Source organism: Protomyctophum parallelum (genome assembly GCF_964188405.1).
Source record: "Protomyctophum parallelum genome assembly, chromosome: 1".
Classification (NCBI taxonomy): Eukaryota; Metazoa; Chordata; class Actinopteri; order Myctophiformes; family Myctophidae; genus Protomyctophum; species Protomyctophum parallelum.
In genome coordinates, this window is record NC_139697.1 from 82,622,429 (window position 1) to 82,642,066 (window position 19,638).

General features: G+C 42.6%; 1 protein-coding gene across 2 annotated transcripts in view; it reads left to right on the forward strand.

The window, feature by feature from the left end:
• Positions 1-19,638, forward strand: part of ncam1a (neural cell adhesion molecule 1a) — a 323,979-nt gene that overhangs the window by 298,190 nt on the left and 6,151 nt on the right. Inside the window, exons 16-17 of one of the 2 annotated variants that reach the window (XM_083778965.1) lie at positions 11,711-11,924; positions 12,543-12,662. In XM_083778965.1, the coding sequence (XP_083635091.1) occupies positions 11,711-11,924; positions 12,543-12,662 (334 nt within the window). The remainder of the gene's footprint in view (positions 1-11,710; positions 11,925-12,542; positions 12,663-19,638) is intronic. The other variant, XM_083778966.1, reaches the window with a different exon arrangement.

A 19,638-nucleotide genomic window follows, 5' to 3' on the forward strand; every position in this document is an offset into this window, starting at 1 on the left:
ACATCGGTTATCATTCTAAAATGTAATTTTTACACCATTGTGCGGCGATGCCGCTCGCTGAAAATAACCGGTCTGCGAGGTGACGACGTGCCACGTCGCTACGCGTCGTTACCCTGTAGGTCGGTTCTTTCCGCCGAGCGACATGGCCGACCTGCGGAGTATGAATTAGGCTTATAACAGGGTGCTCAGTACTTGCTTCATTCTGAATTGTTGAACTTTGCTTCCCCCCCCCCCCTATTTTGTTTTCATCTGTTTTCATGTTTGATATGAACGGATTTAAAAAACAAATGCAATGTTTTGTCAATGTTACGGTTTTGAACGCTCTGTGGGAATATAATGTGGAGAAAGGCATTTCATTTGAGATAATATGTAACACATTTGCAATGCTCTAATATGAGGTACAGGCAGGTTTTGTGAAAACCATCAGATGGCTGATGTATTGTCTGCAATGGGAACTTCAACTTTTGTTTCAATTAGAAATTAGAATTATGAAATAATAACACATAACATGAGCCTGAACATTGCATGACAACTGACATATGGGTTAATAAGCCATATAGCCTAGTTGTTATGAAACTTGTCAGGCTTTTTGAACGAGTTATTAACCACCCAGTAAAATCCGGAGTGTTAATTTAACGTTGAAAAGGTACAACAAGTTGACCTTTTAAAACTCTCAAGGTTTCAATCATATCAATAACATTTTTATGTAAACAAATAATGAAAAGAGAATATTTCATCCACAGAGCTTTTAAAAAGGTGTGGATTAAAAGTACCGGTATTGCTTTTTTCCCCCCTAAAAAAATGGATTGTGAAATTTCAATTTCAATTACTTTTTGGGCTCCAAAAGTATTGTTTTGCTTTTGACCCCCGTTAGCTGACGGCCACCATTATCCGTGTGGTCGGGTACGGTACCTTGTTGTCCTAAAGAGATGCTTGGAGGCAGCCATCTTGTTGCAATGTTCCGAACTACTGTACATGACTGCTGTCTCAAGGCCTATCCATACTCCAGTTTTAGGTGATAAGGGGACCTTGGTGGTTAGTAAAAACAGAGAGATGTGTTTGGGTGAGCGGTGCGTCGCTTACCACCGCGGCTCAGTGACATCATGTTGTTGTTTTCGGTGGTCACCTGACCTTATCACTTAAAACCGGAGTGTGTGAATAGGCCTTTGGAGATGTGAAAAGGTGGAAATAGCAAACCTTCTGCAGCTGTAAGTGCTGTAAGTGTGACATTTAGTGTCTGAATGCTGTTTACGCCACCACCACCCTTAACACTCTGGATTGAACTGTGCGATTTGAAGTAAAGTGGTAGTAGAGAGACGAGAGTGCCTACTGTATGCTCCGTTGCTCTCGCTCATTTTGGATACAAGCTTGAATTCAGTGGTTCTTCTGCTGGAACGCCATGAAAGGCATCACTGTATCTGTTCTGTGAGAGTCTGTTTGATTTTGTGAGACCAGACGAGAGTATAACTTTTTGGACATATCCCCCCCCCCCACCCCCCCACACACACACACACACACACACACACACACACACACACACTATCATAAAGCTAATTATCAAAGGAAGTATTCAAGTTATCTGTGACTGCCTTGTCAGTTTAAAGCCGGATTGATGCTTTGTTGGCGCGCCGGTGTCACATGCCATAAAATTAAATACACATTGTATTGAGCTTGGAGATCTGCTATTTTTGGCACAGGACACCATGTTGTATGACAAAGTATAAATTAGGCATAAGGGAGACGATTGTTAAACCGAAAGAAGAAAAAATACATAATGATAAAACAAATCATGTTTTGTGAGAAAGTGTACATAATCTTTTCAAAACTTTATTCAGAAGATTCTAGATATAAGCAGTTATTTCAATGGTTTCTGATCTCTTTTTACCTGAAAGCAGAATGTCGCTAAGAGTTAATGCTACTGTTGTTAAAAAAGAGTCGCTCATTTTCATTAATGTGAAATTATTTTATTCCTTGACACATTTTTGTAAGTACATATCTGTGTATTTCCATGATGTAATCATTGTAGTCTATAAACAAATAGTGATTTTGTTTTGTTAGTTTTTCTTTTTGTTTTGTTTTTTGTTTTTCTTGATGAAAAAATTACTTTGGAAGCTTTAGCAACTTAACATTCTAGAACAGGGGTGGGCAACTTTGACGATGGAGAAGGCCACTATATTTCCACACAGTTCAGAGGGCCAACAATCGTAGCAAAAATAGCCAATCTACGAGCTTGTAGATCTGATATTTTTGCTATAGCCTATTTGAATTGAAATCCTGAATTATAATTACTAGCCCTTACCCGTTGTGAGATATTTGCCCCCCCCCCCCCCCCTTGTGGTATGCGCCCGGTGCGTTTTTAATTCACTAATAAATTAATGAATAATCATTAATGTGTCAAATCAAAAAAAGGGCTTCGTTACGCCCTCCATATTCATATGGTCAATGCCTGTGTGAAAAGTGGGAGCGATTGGTGCAGGCAATGAGGAGCTACGGCAGTGTTTCTGACACACAGACAGACAGACAGACAGACAGACATTGTTAGAATTATAGTATGATTTTGCTATTTTTTTATTGGAAAAATTTAATTTTTTATTTAATTTCAAATGCCTTTAAAATTCCTTTAATTGTAGTTACGTTAACTTTGTGAACTAAATATAAAGTTGGAAAAATTTGGACATAATAAAAATAACATTTTAATACTATAGTCATTAAGCTACTAATTTAGACTGAATTAATTAAAGCGGGTCATGTTTGCAATTGTAACAGCTGAAATCAATAATATATCAGTATGCTGATATTAACCTGCGGGCCACATTAAGTGATGGTGGGGGCCCTATGTGGCCCTCGGCCGGGCCACAAGTTGCCCATGTATGTTCTAGAATGTGTGTGACCGTGCTATTCTATTGACACCCCTGTGGTTGAAGATGTTGAGTCCATTCTTTTGTCTGGAGCTTTACACAAATGTTTTGTTTTTTTAATGCATTTTCGCCCACACATGGACTGTAAAACCCAGGTGTGGACAATTTGGAAGCCTGGCTACCTATAAAGAAAAATAATAATAACACACAAAAAAAACGGGAAAAAAAACGGAAAAGAGATGTAAATGCCATTCCTTTAAATTTCAGAATAGCATTTCTGTGATGAATCATCTTGACTTTTATTTTATTTTGTTTTTTGCTGCCCCCATTTTTAAATTGACTGGTAATAAAGTGAGTGCGCCTGGAGTTTGCCTCCTGGGTCCGCATGTGCCAATCCCATTGTTTGCTTCTTCCTTTTGCATATAGGGCAGTGATTTTCAACCAGTGTTCCGGGGACCACCAGTGGTCCTTGAGGGGGGGTTCCAGGTGGTCCCCAGCTAAATGATGCAGAGTTGGTAACCAAATGTACCCTTATTAGATCTTTAACTCTAAACATCTGCATTACTTAATTTACAAGAAGTCTACACAATCAGAGAATATAGATGAATTGTTATTTTGATCAACTTTTGCCTGTTATGAGAGGCTAAATGTGATCAAATGGTGGGCTGTGGTAACCTGACTCTTGCCAGATTGCGGCAGTTCCCTCCTCCTACCTCAATCTGGTCTCTCTCAAGCAGAAACGATGAACCTAAACCAGCGGGGACCACTGGTGGCAGTGGGGGAAAGTAACTAAGTACAAAGTACTGTACTTAAGTACATTTATTTAGGTATTTTTGCTTTACTTGAGTATTTCCAATTTTCACCACTGTTACTTCTACCCCACTGCATCTCGGATCCAAATATTGTACCTCTTTACTCAACATTTTATTTTAGTTAATTATTATTACAAAACATATAGGGATGACTTTTTTCGTTCCCTATCCGATACCACAATTTCTGTGTTAGCCGATACCTCAACTTGACCTCTACTCACCTTTTATTTTTACCCCCCCTTTGGGCCAAAGTACATCTGTTACATCTGGTACTTTTTTTCTATCACCTTTGTGGAGGTTACAAGTGAGCTGAGGTGATAAAAACACTGCAGTGTAGCCTATAGGCTACTGATATAAAGCCTAGTTTATGCGATGGTGTTGTCCGTTGAGAACAGACGGAAATAGCAGACCTTCAAGCTCACAACGCGTCACGGATGCGACATGTTGTGAGCTTGTACCGTAGGTCGGCTATTCTCGGCGCCAGACACCGCCTGCCAGAGACACCGCCTGGCACTGGCTCCAGTCATGTCGCACAGCGCTAAACCTTGTTTTGACTCAGGACAACTTTCTTAATTTCGCATCAATTTAGTAATCCTGGATTAAGTCGACCTAGTTTTCTCACATACTGTAGATAGCAGGAGGTTAGGCATCACTGAGTTGTTGCTAAACATTGTGTGATTAATAATGTGCACAACAACTTTGCATTTTGGTTTTCGCTGAACTTTTGGGGCTAAAGGCTTACGTATGTGGCTGCTGACTGCAGACCTTCTGCTGCCTCTCTACAAACAAACTAATGTCCTCTGACTCCTCTCTTCTCTTAAAGACCAGGCATTTAATGCTTACAGAATGTTTTCAGTCGCAACACATGTACCTGCATGATGAGATTGCAAAGACCTTAATCAATGCAGGATAGGGGCTGCGAGGATGGATCAATTAAGGCACAATGCCTCACAATGGGCCTGATTCTTCAACGCGCTTCCGCTTATATATTGACGTGACGCTAGCGGAAAGGCATTTACGTGGATTTCCCACATTAATTTGGAATTCATGGAAATGGCCGTGAACTTGACGCTGACTTTGGTTGATCGGCAACTCCGCTAAATCCTCCGCCACCTCTTTAGGTGGCGGAGAAATTTGCGGAAGCATACACTTGCATATATAGATTTATTCAGAAGGCTTTAGTCTTCATGCTGAATCAATAAATAGTCCCCAAATCTCAGATAAAATATGTAGGCATGTGTCCCCAACATATTGGTCGATCAGCACATAAAAAAACGATATATATATATATAATATATATATATATATAAAAGCCGAGTGCACTTGTATGCCTAAATGCATATGCATTCTAGAGGCAAGTTAGCCTATAGAGTCCCATAAGGAAACTGCCCCTGCAAGCCCCGACACCTTTTTATTTATTTATTAGGATATTTATATAGCATGCCATGCGCGATTGCGCTGCTCACTTGACAGCCTTCTCTAGGCTACTCGCAGTGCAAGCGTTGTGAGCTTGTAGATCGGCTCTCGCGCATGTTAAAAAACAAACTCACAATTATAATAAGAACATAGGCCTACACTTATCTGCATTTTGCACTGTACGAATCTAACGTTGTTTAGTGTGTGTTAGTGACTGTATTGTTTAGTGAGTCAGTTCTCTTGACTGTCGGTGTGTGTGTGTGTGTGTGTGTGTGTGTGTGTGTGTGTGTGTGTGTGTGTGGCGGACAGCAGCATGCTGCCGCTGAACCGAGTCCAATCTGGGTGAAATTTACATTGGAAAATTAATATAACGGCGCGGTGAGCCCGGCCAGGACAGAACACGGCCCGGCCCGACTGACATTCTGGTTCACAGACATGCCGGTCTGACAGACAGACAGCAGTCACGAGGGCTAATTAGCCCTATAAATCCACATTATGGCATCAGCGCGTGCAATTTGGCCAGTCAGTTTTAAGCCAGCTCACCGTAATTCATTATAATATGGGCAACGTTGTAGCTGTGTAGGCTGTAGGCTACTACATTGATCTCATCATGAGATCAATCAAGTTTGCCAAGTGTCCCGACTCCCGCGAATCATTTTAATATGAGGACATCATGAAATGAACCATGCACTTACATCTGACAAAGAGGATATAGGCTACCCGCTGTATATGGTTGAAATTCTAAATAGCTATGCCTACATGTCCATGCTCAGAACAAATCCATTCTCCACTATATGCATTCAGACAGCTGACAGTGAGATGATATTAATCTATTCCCCGAATGAATCAATGCAGCTCTGATTAAAAAAAAGTATCGGATATCTCTTTACTTTTGCAGGGCGCCTTTCTTTTTTTATAACCCTGCAGTGCATTCATCCTGTCAAAATTAACTACTCCACAAGCTCATCGCGCTGTTGTATAGAATTGAAATCCTCTGTGCAGGCTATGATGACGTATTTCGAGATTTCCTGTTGCCCTTATATGGTGTAGAATGGGCGTGGATGTTCCAACTAACCAGGCGACACCAGGCGAATCGCTTGGGAAAAATGCGGAAAGGATACACTCGGCGATCCGCACAAATGAAGTGATTACACCAGCTTCCCTGAATAACACGTCCTCTCAACGTAGGATGATCGGACGGATAAATACGATATCCGTTTCCGCCACCGTTACACTCTGGCGCATTTCGTTTTTGAAGAATCAGGCCCTATGACTTCCCACATAATTTCAATCCCACATAATCTTCTCAAACGTTTTCATGTACGCGGACAGAGCCCCATCTGAAAAGATGGGGTACGGATACCCCATACAAGATGTATGTTTTTAAAGAAATCTTCCAAAATGTGATCTTGTAGATCGGCTGTTTTCAAATGGCCAATGCATTTTGATGCTACTGTATATCAATCAACACATATTTGCTGGGAACCACCTCAAGGACCCGCGGACCCCACTTTGAGAAGCACTGATCTATGCTGGTGTCGCTGCAGTCAGTTCAGCACACAGCACAGCAGTGACACAGGCTTTGCGTTATTCCAGTATACGGCTACTGTAGATCTGAGTGAGGAAAGTATAAACATTATGATCCTGGCACCAGCCCAAATACCGCCATTACACTATGCCAATACTATTGTGAATGTCACGCGCCGGCAATACTGTATGAATCATGTTCCAATTTCCATTCTGTCACTGCGGCGAATCTGACAATTTAATCAATTAGATTCAAATTGAATGTATCAAAAGGCTTTTTCAGATAGATTCTATCTCAGCCGTGTGTCTGTTTGCCGCTCATTGACAAGTTGCCTGTGCTGCTTAATGTACAGCATGCTATTTGTTATCAGGCGGCTGTTGGGAAATTTGCAGTGAAAACACCTGACAAGCCACTGAAAGAACTATTCAATACTCTGTGCTGACACGCGTATCTGTGTTCCCCCTGCTCAGTGAGACAGGCCCTTCAGCGTTAAAAACCTAGTAAATGATTTATCGCACCTGTTAAAATGCAAATGAAGCGATAGGCAAGGGGGGGAAAAAACAAGTGTTGCCTGCTACACCTCTCTACTCCCTCCAACAGGTAGATCAGTGGTGGCATGCTCGTGCTATTTTTAGACGCGGTTAGTTTGATTAAGAGCTGCCCGGAACTGCTAAACTCAGCTTTCTGAAAAAGAAAATGTTGAAACAGGAACAGGCTGCATTCCTCTGCATTTTCTTGTGGTTGATGTGATTGATATTTATGTTTGATAATATCACAATTTAACAATTAAATAATTTAGCAATCTATACAAGAGGAATTTATGTACGGTATACAGTGTATCGTCTCTGTCAGGGTGGAAACCTCATTATGTCCAAAACTGTTCAGGATTCAAATTCAAAAACAGCAAAAGTAGCAGATCTACAAGCTCAAAGCGTGTTGCTTCGCGGCATGTTTCGTGCTGCATTTCGAGCTTGTCAATCTGGAATACGGAAAAACCCCAAAGGATTTATATAATGGAGATATGGTAAGTGGTTTCTGCCCGACAGCAACGATATACCTCCTTTTTTTCCTTTTAATTTATCAGCAATCTCAAACATTGACTGCCAACGCTGGCATGCTCAGTAACAAAAGGCTCTCCTCACCGAACAGAGAGAGAACCAGCACCATGGAGTTGAATTGGAGTAGAGTACAATCCTGAAAAAAATTCATTTAATGAACCATACAGCAAGAATATATTTAAATAAAATGACAAATCCACTGCATGCGTTTTCTGTTCCCTCCTGCCAGGGAAATTATATCTGTGCTATTACACAGAATGTGAGCAATCCCAGCTCCTCAGGCACAGCATCTTAGTCAGCAAGTTGAAAAAGAAAGCTTTGCTCTGAGAAACAGACCGGTGCTTCTGAACGTTCTTATGAGCTTTATGCTTGCACTATCCTCAAGGACCACCCCATGCACCTCCCTAAAACATGTATTATGTAGTATACAGTAAGAAGGGATAAGTCATTTCTATATATATATTTAACATTAATGATCTTAGTTGCTCGCCTGTGTCGCGCAACAAAAATGTCTGATCTACTAGTACGAGCACAGAGCGTGTTGTGGCATGTTGTGGGCTTGTACGTAGACCTCCCCGCCAAGGACCACCTGCAATTACACCATAGACTACTAGTGGTCCGTGGACCAATGGTTGAGAAACGGAGAAATTAAACAATATGATACGTCAAACGCTAAAATCCTATACTTTGGGCCGTGGCTCAGTGGTCCAGGCACCTTGGCTGGCAATCCAGTCTGGCTGTGTGCCGCGGGTTCGACTCCCAATCCCGACAGCATTTACTGCATGTCATCCCCCCCATCTCTCTCCCCATTTCCTGTCAGCCTACTGTCTATCCCTCTATCAAAAATATTAAAAAAATAAAAGGTGAAAGCCACAAAAAAACATAAAAAACAATCCTATACGTTGTATGTATATTGTTGTGTTTGTCTGAAAATAACTAACAATATCTCATAATAACTCTGGTCCAATAATGACAGGAACTCAACAATGTTATGCAATATATTTTTAATGCAACGCATGGTTATTAATTGTGTGATTTGTTGCAATGCCTGATTAGTGGTTATTAATCGTGTGACTTGATGCAATGTGTGGTTATTAATGGTTTGATTTTTTTTTTGCAATGTGTGGTTATTAATTGTGTGTTTGCTTTGTGTGGTTATTCCTTGTGTTATCTGATGCAGTGTGAGATCATTAATTGTGTGCTTTGGTGCGATGTGTGTTTTATTTATTGTGTGGTCAGTGTGATTCTGCCCCATACCTCTAATGATGTGCGTGTTTGCGTTGATTAACATTGTCTGGGCCTCATGCTCAGCCACTGCGGTGGATCAGTAAGCATTGTACTCATCTGTGCTTGATTCATTGCAGAACATGATAAATTATGGTTCCTGGTAAGTAGCTTTGTGTTTTTGTCGACTTCAAAGTGAAAATCCAGTCAGAAACAGAATGTCTTTGTGTTATGACGATATTAGAATGTCTAGACCGTTCAATAATGCCAGGGTTATGAATGAGAAACTGCTTTAATTCCAGTTCCACATTCTGGGACATCACCAAGAGACAAGGTGCTATTCTACTGACAAGGAATTGGAGACACATTCTAAACTCTTAACATAATTAATTCAGAATGTCGTTGCTGTCAGACAGAAACCCTCTCTTTTTGTGTTTTTTCTTAAATTAACACCCCATGCCTGATCATCCTACAATGTCCCTCGAAAGCATCAAAAACGTAGCAGATCCACAAGCTCAAAACACGGAACGAAGCGACTCGTGTTGAGCTTGTAAATCTGCAACTTATGCTGTTTTTTAATTTGAATCCTGAAAGGTGACAGTTTTGGACATAAGGTTTCTACCCGACCAGAGATGATTGGTTATTTCATTGTCATGCTGATTATGTGCAGTCATATCCCTGGAAAATCAATGTATGTCTAGAAGATTGGTCTCCCGTTCACTTTCAGTGTTATTAATTGACACTGACACTGCTATTTCCGATGGAAAACACCAACTAATAAAGTAGCCTATAAATCGGATCTGTTGACAATGTTGGCAGCAAATTGTTCATGTTCACAAATATAGACAATGTAATATAATATAATAATATAACAACGTCAGAATCTGACGTTATATTATACTGTCTACGGTCAGAACATGTTAATTCTGGTTTTGGAGTGGATTTTCCGCCATGAAACACCACGGTTAGGCATTTGCAGCTGATATGATTGGCTGCTTAAATGCCCCTACATGTGGTGGAGCGCAGCGATGGATATGATTCATGATTTCAGAAGCACATGGATATGATTCATGATGTCAGAAGCACATGGCTAGTATTTTTCATCCAGTTCTTGTGCAAACCTATTGTCCTTACTCCTTACAGCACAAGCCACAGTCCTTACTTAAATTGCAGGGTTATTGGTTGTGTTTTGACCAAAATCCTTAGGCTCCGTCTTGCCTGCATTCTGAATGTGTGTTGATTTGTGCGAAATGTTTGACAGAAAATAACATGCATTCTGTCCTTGAGGTGAAATGAAAATTTGATGGCTACATGACTCATGATAGTATACGGTATGCGATGACTAACTGACCATTCAATTCTTGACAGCTTGACAGCTTTCTAAATACACATTTTAACCATAAAACCTCTTAATACAAAAGCCGGGGTGCGGCTTATTACAAACCCTAAAAGTCCTAAAAATGGATGAAGGCAGTACAACTTTGGTAACACTTTTTGTGAGATATCCTAAAGGGTAAAGGGCTGTTTTTATTTATTTGTGGTAGTGCAGATTCCCTAGATTCTAGTCTTTGGTATGAACATAACTACGGTAAATTATCCAAACTGTAAACCACGAGCCTCTGCTTCAACAACAGCAGAAGGACACGGGTCATTTCAAAGTTAAATATGCACTTTAGTCATAAATCATAAATGAGGATGGGAGTCTGCAAGATTTCTACCAGCTGCAATTTCATGAAAGGCTCATGACATGATTTGTTGCAAATAATAATATTGTGCAAACAGCAGTGCAACCTTCAGTACAGAGATAGATTTCTGTCACCTGAATACAGAATGTGGGTATTGTCTTTTGCATGTTGCTGCATAATGTTCCCTTTGAAAGCATTTTAATACACTTCAAAAACATTTAGCAATTTATGAACATTAAGTTATTGACAGGGAATGCTTTCTCTGAACAGTTGACCACTTACAGCCTGCTATACTTCATTGTACGATGGTGTCACACAGTGAAAATAACTAATAAATAAGCACCAATCTGCTATTTTCACAATTTTTGGATGGGGTGACAGTTTTTGTCATTTGTTTCCTGTATAACACCATGCCTAATAGGGAAGCCATGTTGAAAGTGGTTAAGTGTTTTCAGTCAAGACATGCCATGAGCCTGTATACATGCTACATGTATCCTCCCAGGTCTCCCCTTACAGACAAAGTGTTACCATTGTGTTTTCCCACAGTTGACTGTTGTGCATGACCCTACACCTTGTTATTGTGCCTAATATAGTTCCCAAGATGAGTCATGCAACTTGAATGCATAATATATTGATCTAGATGTGTGTCTGTTAGTTAACTCGTGCAACTAATGCATTTAGTGTGTAAGGTGCAGTAGAAAGGCCTCAAGTGTGTGACACAGAGATGTGGAGAATAAACGTTAAGACATTGTTGAAATAAGTAACGGCCGGAATTAGCATTATCCTTTGCAATTCCTGTTTATAACATGCATGCTATGAATTCATTTGAAATTCCCTTTGAACTACTGCAACACACTTGAGCCTGTGAGGGGACACAAAACCCGAGGTATAGCTTAATAACAGCTGGAATCAGCATCACATCTGTGTCTCGCCCACTTCCTAACTTCCTCTTTGTGACATCTTTCTTTCTTTCTTTTTCATCTGTCTATTTTTCCCCTCTCCGTCTTCCATGTTCCGATCCTCTCCTTTCTCTCATTTTGCTTCTTTATACTTCACCCATCCCTCGTTCTTTGCCTCGTCGCCTCTCTCTCTCTCTCTCTCTCGCTCTCTCTCTGTCGTGGTGGGCGTGCAGACGCGGCGGCCGGCGGCTCGGGCCTGAGCACAGGCGCCATCGTGGGCATCCTCATCGTGGTGTTCCTGCTGCTGCTGGTGGGTGTGGACGTCACCTGCTACTTCCTCAACAAGTGCGGCCTCCTCATGTGCATCGCCGTCAACTTCTGTGGCAAGGCTGGCCCGGGCAAGGCCAAGGGCAAGGACGTGGAGGAGGGCAAGGCGGCATTCACGTGAGTCAAAGCAGTGGTTCCCAAAAAGTTGTAGCATGTGACCCAAGAGAGATATTCGATGTTTGCCGGGGACCCAAACTATTGTGAAAATAGCAGATCTACAAGCACAAAAAGCGTTGCTTCGCACCAAGTTATGAGCTCGTTCTAATTTATGGAATTTCTTAGATTTTTCTTTGATTTCTTTATGAAATTACTGAAAGAAATCATTGAAATTTGTTATTAATTCAAAAATGTTTTGAAACAATAATAATTAAAAACCATTAGGAAACAGAACATAAGGGGAATAAGCATCATGGAACACCTAATCAAAACAAATAATTCAGCTGCTCTGTTCTCCCAGAGTGCAGCCGACTCGGTTGCTATAGGCTAGCTAGTTTCTTGGGACATTTGTGGTCTTAGTGGCTAAATCTGTCATTAAAAAATGATGGTTTATTTTTAGCGATTCTCTTACTTTTAAGGGCAACTATAATTGCAATATTAAACTCGAGGGGATGGTTTAACGTCATCAATACACTGCTTTCGCAGAAGTGCATTAATGACGTTAAACCACCCCCTCTCGTGTAATATTGCTTAAGCGTACCTGCTGTAACCTGCTTATGTTGTGTTGGATTCTCCCAGCAGTAAGGACGAATCCAAGGAGCCTATCGTGGAGGTCAGGACGGAGGAGGAACACACCCCCAGCCAGGAGGGAGGCGCACCCACTGAGCCTACCGAGACCACTCCTTTGACAGAGCCAGAGTAAGTACTAGTAGACCCCGCCCTGTACCAGCAACGGACCGCCTCTCCCAAACTAGAGCTATACTCTCTGGACACCGTCTCGCAATGCATGATGTGAAGTATTGGTATGTAAAGTGTACGACCAACGTGAAATAGTCCTGGTGGTATTTTGTTTTAGCCCCCGCGAATCCATCCTTACCAATCATGTACTGCTGCGTCCCAAATGGTGTTGGAGACTGAGTGACTATTTGGAAGTAGAAAAGTGTTGATGGCCAGGAAAACGGAACAGAACGTGTCGTTTGGGGCAGTATCCAAAGATTGATAATCACTTGCTATTCAAGACATTGCTGTAGCCTCGCCTCGTCGCAAGACACGCCACTTACGCGATTCTTTTTTTTTTTTTTTAAGATATTTTTTTTGCGGCTTACGCCTTTTATTGATTTTTTAAGGGACAGACAGTAGGCTGACAGGAAACGGGAGAGAGATGGGGGGATGACATGCAGTAAAGGCCGTGTCGGGTTCGGGAGTCGAACCCGCGGCACACTGCGACTGGATTACCAGTCCGGTGCCCAGACCGTTACGCCACGGCCTGGGCCACTTACGCGATTCTTAATTAGACTTTTTACTTTGTTGTTGATTAATAACTAAAGAGAACCGTTAGTGTTTTTTTATTGTCATTTCATAAATTATTATAAACCAGCTTGCTGTTCTCTACCATTTAGTAGGCATGCAGTGTGTCGTCATGGGAATCCCTAGACCACTAAGTTTGTTTGGGACACAGTCTTTGTCCTTTAAATGAGCTAAAGGCCTCTCTTTTAGCACCTAGGTTGATTCGCTGTCATACAGTATAACATGCCAGCCGCATGTGGACCACTTACTTATGGGTAGCTTAAAAGAAACTTCCACAAACTGGCTTAAACGTGTCCTTTAAAGTCACTACAGCGACATAATTATGCTAATCAATTTCCTTGTGCCTTAAACACCTCTAACACCTAACTGTAGCTTAATGCTTTGTTCGTCCTTTTTTGAAATATGTTTTTGCATGTACACTCCACTCCCAACAAAAGACTTGGTTCCTAACATTTTCTTTTCGGTTCTGTAGGTTTTTTCTCACTGACTGCACACTTGCGCTCACTCTGTGTTTATATGCCTTGGGCTTCACTCCCTCTCTGCTCCTTCTATTTCTCTCTGTCCGTCCCTTTTCCTTCTCCCCCCTCACTTTCCTTACACTTTCCCTGGACTTTCTCCTCTGTGTCCCTCTCTCTCTCTCTCCCTCTCTCTCTCTCTCTCTCTCTCTCTCTCTCTCTCTATCTCTCTCTCTCCGTTTCCCCCCTCCCCTCACCTCCCTCACCTGACAGGCCCGCGGGTGCAGACACCACATCCACGGTGTTGAACCTGCTCCCCTCCACGGCCACTAACTCGGTCTCTGAGAGTTTTAGCACGGCGCAGAGCAGCCCTGCTAGCGAGAGCACCGCCCTGAGCGCCAGTGCGGCCTCGCCCACCACCCACGCTCCTCAGGCCGAGACCACCTCCCCCCAAACTTGCCCCGCCCCCAGCCCGCGGCCCGTCGTCACGCCCAAATCCCTACCTCCTCCTCCCGCCGCCGCTGCCCAACCCTCCGTGGGGCCCCTGGTTGACCTGAGCGAGACCCCTAAAGCCGCCCCCTTGTCCGATACCGTACCCCCCGCCTCAGACCCCGCCGCCATTCCGCCCTCCACCAAAGTGGACGGGCCACAGAGCCAGCCCGAGCCGGTCGCGAGCCCCGGCAGCAGCCAGAGTAAGGACTTACAAATAGACGAGCCGGCCAAGGACGCTGTCGTTCCCATGGGCAAAGACGCCACCACAGCAGCTCAAGACGAGTATGAACACTCTTATCGCCTGCCACTCAAAACCTGTATGTTCCACCCTGGTGGCATTCCAATCGCCCCGCTATTGCATTGGAAGGATGGCATGAATAGGCCCTATGCACCGCAGCCATTTTGGAGAGAAATTGTGCCTCTTTACTTCCTTTACAGGTGTTACCAATGATACTAATGAAGGCTGATGCTGACATTGTGCGTGTTGGCTAACTGGAAACACTCTGCTACACCGGTGGGTCTCAGGGGTTCCTTGAAGGGTGATACATACAGTGATACATACAGTGAGAACCACTGTGCTACATACAGTGCATGAAATGGAACAGAGCCTTCATTAGCATCGATGGTAACACCTGTGAAGGAGGTAGGGAAGAGCATAGACATATATAAAGGCTAGATGGGTCAAGGCGGAGTCTGTGACGTAGTTCACCCGGCGGCCATCTTGCTGAGGGGCTATGTTCTATGGCAGCTCAAACTAAAATAGTCATAACTCCCTCAAATCTTGACGGATTTACAAACGGGTTGGTTTATTACAAACGTTGTCAACGTGGCTATGATTCGCTTGTCTCCTTAATGTTGTTTTTTAAATGAACGTCATATAAAAGTATATAAGTATGCGGACGTCTCTGAAGTTTATAACAAACCAAACCGTTTGAAAATTGGTTGAAAATTGAGCAAGTTATTGTTATTTAAAAAGTACACGCCCCATAGACACAATGTTATGCTGCCCCTCGGTAAGATGGCCGCCACGTAGCACCGTCGCTCTCCATTGGCCAGAGTGCGGGTGAGCCATCTAGCCTTTCTTATATATATCTATGGGGAAGAGGCCCATTATGCTAGCGTGAACATTGGGATGTTACTGGTCTGTGTGTTTATTGTCTTTCGACCACCACCTCCACTTCACCACCCGCTGCTGTCTTTCCCTTTTTAGGCCACGTCCTCCTCTTAAACCTGGCCTCCATCCTTCCATATACCACTCTCTTTCTATTTCACTAATGTCAACCACTTTCAGCATGATGGAATCTCTTTCACCGCTGCTAAGTCACATAATGGAGCTGCGTCGTCACGGCTGACAGAAGGTCTTTTTGGATGCAAGCATTTCAATTTCAATATATTACATATCGTCGCTGTTGGGTGGAAACCGCATATTTCGAAAGTGTTACTCGTCAGGAAATGGGGGGAAAGAAATAACCTGGCGCCAGTGGCTCCAATGTAGTTAGGATTTAGAGAAACCTCTTATCTCCATAATTTTTTGTGTGACTTTTTCTGTAAATTAATGCCCTATTTGATCATATAGTGTTCCGCAAAAGTATCCAAAAGTAGCAGATCCACAAGCTCGAAACGTGGCACCAAGCGATGCGTTTTGTTGATCTGCTATTTTTTTATTTGAATCCTGAAAAGTAACAGATTTGGACATAATATGAGGTTTACTTTCCACCCGACAGAGACCATATAGTACATCATTGAAGAGTAGGTGAAGAATGCGTACCAACTACTGTATAAGCCCAGCTTGCCCAAAAAGCAAGTACTATGTAATATGTGCTGATCACAAATAAAAGAAAGGGGGGAAAAAGGGCAATAGACTTTAATATTTGGCATGCATATTGTTCACGAAATGCTAACAAATAACATTTAGCGTTTTGTAAATGTGGGTGAAGAATATGCCTTCCAATTATTAACAATTCTGTTGTAATTTGCAAGTATTCTGAATCTTTGCTTTTCCGTTTTGGATGTTAGAGATCTGACAAATATTATGGTATTTAAGAAAAGAACATGACTAATCAAACTTTTCACAATTTTAGTTAAATTAAAGGTATATTCAGTGATTTCACTTAATTCAAATATCACTTATTTTTTTTGTTTTGTTGTGATAATCCTCTCTACTATAGAGTGTGCTGACCATATAAGGAGTTCCTCCCTGTCCCCAGTTAACCCCTGGGGGTCAAAAAACCTTAGGTTTCGTTTTTGGCTCTCTATCCTGATTGGATGAAAGGCTTAGGTCCCAGCCAAAAACGAAACCTAAGGTTTTTTGAGTGAAATCACTGAATATACCTTTAAGCATGGTATTATGTGATTAAGGTTTTGGCACGAAATACTATAAAAGATAATTATCGGGTCCGTAGTTAATTAGAAATCCTGCAAGCGCTCGTGGCTTTCTCCAGATTTCAAGAGGCTCTTTCATGTCAACAGTAGGGAAGCAATTACAGTCAGCTGTGCACTATACTGTAAAGTTATTGTTTGGATTTCTTCCCTGAGAATGATTGCGCCTTGTCTCTCTCCACATGCACTAAGCACGCAAAACCTGTCTGATGATGATCAGCCCTCTTTCCCTTTGCCTCATCTCCCACTTATCTTCAGTGGTGGAAAGTAGGCTACAGTAACAGTACATTCGCTTGAGTACTGTAATTTACAAATTTTACAATTTTTAGGTACATTTTTCAACTCCTACTCAACTACACTTCAGAGGCAAATAATATTATTATTATTTTTATTTTTACTCCACTACAATTATTGGACAGCTTTAGTTACTATAGTTACTTTGTAGTTTTAGATTATTTTTTACAAAACATACAGTGCATTAACCGTCGACCGATCGAGCCCCCTTTAACGCAAATACTGTTATACTTTTACTGAAGTAACATTTTTAATTCAGGCCTGTTATTTGTTTACTTAATTGAAAAATGGGAGTCCTTATTCCACCACTGCTTATCTTTCTTCTCTGAGAAGAAGAAGAAGAAGAAGAGCGATGAATGGGCTCTATGCACACACGCCATTTTGGAAAGAATTTGGGCCCCTTCCCTACTTCCTTCACAGGTGTTACCGATGATACTAATGAAGAATCTGTTCCATTCTGGTCAAACAGAGTCAGGGTGCTGCTACTGTGCAATGTGTGCATGTTGGCTCACTGGAAACACTCTGCTACACCAGTGGGTCTCAAAGTGTCCTTGAGTGGGTTCCAAATTTTTGCTCCGTCGCACTACGGTGCCAAGTAGCAGACCTACAAGTGGCTCACAGTGAGCTTGTAGGTTTGCCACTTTCGATGCGTGACACTGCCGCCACGGCAAAGTATGATGGGGTCTTAAGTCAGAGCCGGTGTCAGTCAGTCATCACCTTGACGGAGCCGGGCTTGTCACCAGGGACGTTTGTCTTCATATGGCTGACAGTATCGAGCCTTTCCTCCTGATCGCCGCAGTGATTTTTCTTCAGTGGGCCCAGACTGCAATCTTGTCAGCCAGCCATCCCGCAGGTTTATTAGATTTCTGGGCAATGTTCTCCTCTCGGGGGAGACCAAGGATGGAACAGTGTCCCGGGCCAATTGGCTGCTGCAGCCCTGAATATTGACACTGCCACATCATCCAGTGATCATAGTACATGACCAATGGCACAGTGGGGGGTATTCTAAGTTATTGATGTTTGTCTGAAAGTGGTAACTGTTGTTATCGGCCATAACAACAATTAATTATATCAGATATCGATATCGGCCAAAATGTCTTATCGGCACATCCCTATTTATTAGTGATAGTTATATAGTTATATTTATATACTTTTTTTTTTTTTTTATCTCCCGACAAAGTTGTCCAATGATGTCCATGCTAGAGATGTGGAACGATATGAGTTTTGTTTTGGTTGCTGATGTCGCACACCGAAGATAGGTCACAACGTCACAATGCGTCCGCGCCGCAACGCGTCGTGAGCTTGTAGATCGGCTATGTTTAGGCGCACGACACAATGCGTATAAATCGGGTGGGTGAGGAGGAGATGTCAAGCTTCACGTCACAGTCAGTGCCACATCGCGTTGACACATGTCAGTGGGGCGGACAGCTGACTGTGCCCCTCGGAGCCGAGTTGGAAATAGCACAATTCTCTCATTTTTAGCTGCAGTCATCGTGCTGAAACTTTGGCCACTGGCTCGAGGAGAGGACTGTGCTGCTCGTGTTTTTGAAAGGAACCCTGAGGAAGACAGGAGCTAGGATCTGGATTTGTCCTCACTAGGCTGCTGAGAACTGCATGGGCTCCGTTCGTTGTGGTGGCGGAGGGTTTTCTGCCTGCTGGACCCGTCCCAAGTGTGCATCAGTATAGGCAGGGAACTGTTCACATGTGGGCGGTTGTTCACGCTATAGGACTCAAACTAACTCATTTCAAGGACCCTCAGTTTGGCATGCATGGTCCAAATGATTTTGGTGGTGGGTCCCCAGATGATTAGCTTAAAAGGCAAGACCACTTAGGGAGAAGTTTGGGTTGTCTAGTTACCTTGCCATGATGTAATAACAAAGGCGGGCAAGAAATCTAACTCGAGAACCGTTCACCCCACCTACTTCAAATTCGACACACACGTTCCACACCCCCACAGGGAGTGCAGTGCCCTGTGTCGAGTTGGTCGGACCCACAGTTGTCCAGAACCGCCAGAAAAGGCCTCTGCCCGGGCCACAGGTGACATCACAAAGCCCTCTCCAGACTCCAGGCCAGACTCCATATTTAGGCATGCCTAAATACGGATTTGTCCCACCGACTTCTGACATCTGCATAGACTCCATATTTGGGCATGCCTGACAAAGAACTCCATAATGGGCATAAAAGGGGATACCGGCATACAGCTGACATCACTTCTGACATCACAATATAAGTGCAGTGTCCGGTGTTGAGTCGCTCACACCCACGGTTGTCCAGAACTTCCACAAAAGTCCTCTGCCCAGGCTCCCACGGGCACTGGCCCCCCGAACACCACTCTAGTCAAAAATAATGTCTCAATCGAATAGAAATTGAACATGTAAAATATGCTCCTCGTTGACTTACATTGTACAATGTAAGAGGCTCTGGAGGAGATATTTTAAGACTGTCAAAATTAACTCAAACTAAGCTGATTAGGACAATAATGAACATCACCATTTTATTAGTTAGAAAACCCGGACTGAATCCGCTCCAATGACATCTGTATGTCTGTATGCATAGGACTATATGTCTGTCTGTCTGTCTGTCTGTCTGTCTGTTTGGAGTACTTGTGGCCACAAGTGGCAAATAGATTGCGCAGTAAACAAACCAACATGCAGTCAGTATACAGTACGTGTAATGTATACAGGGTATCTGCACATTTATAAAGTGACAATTTAAGGACGTTTAATAAAGACCTTTTTTAATACTAA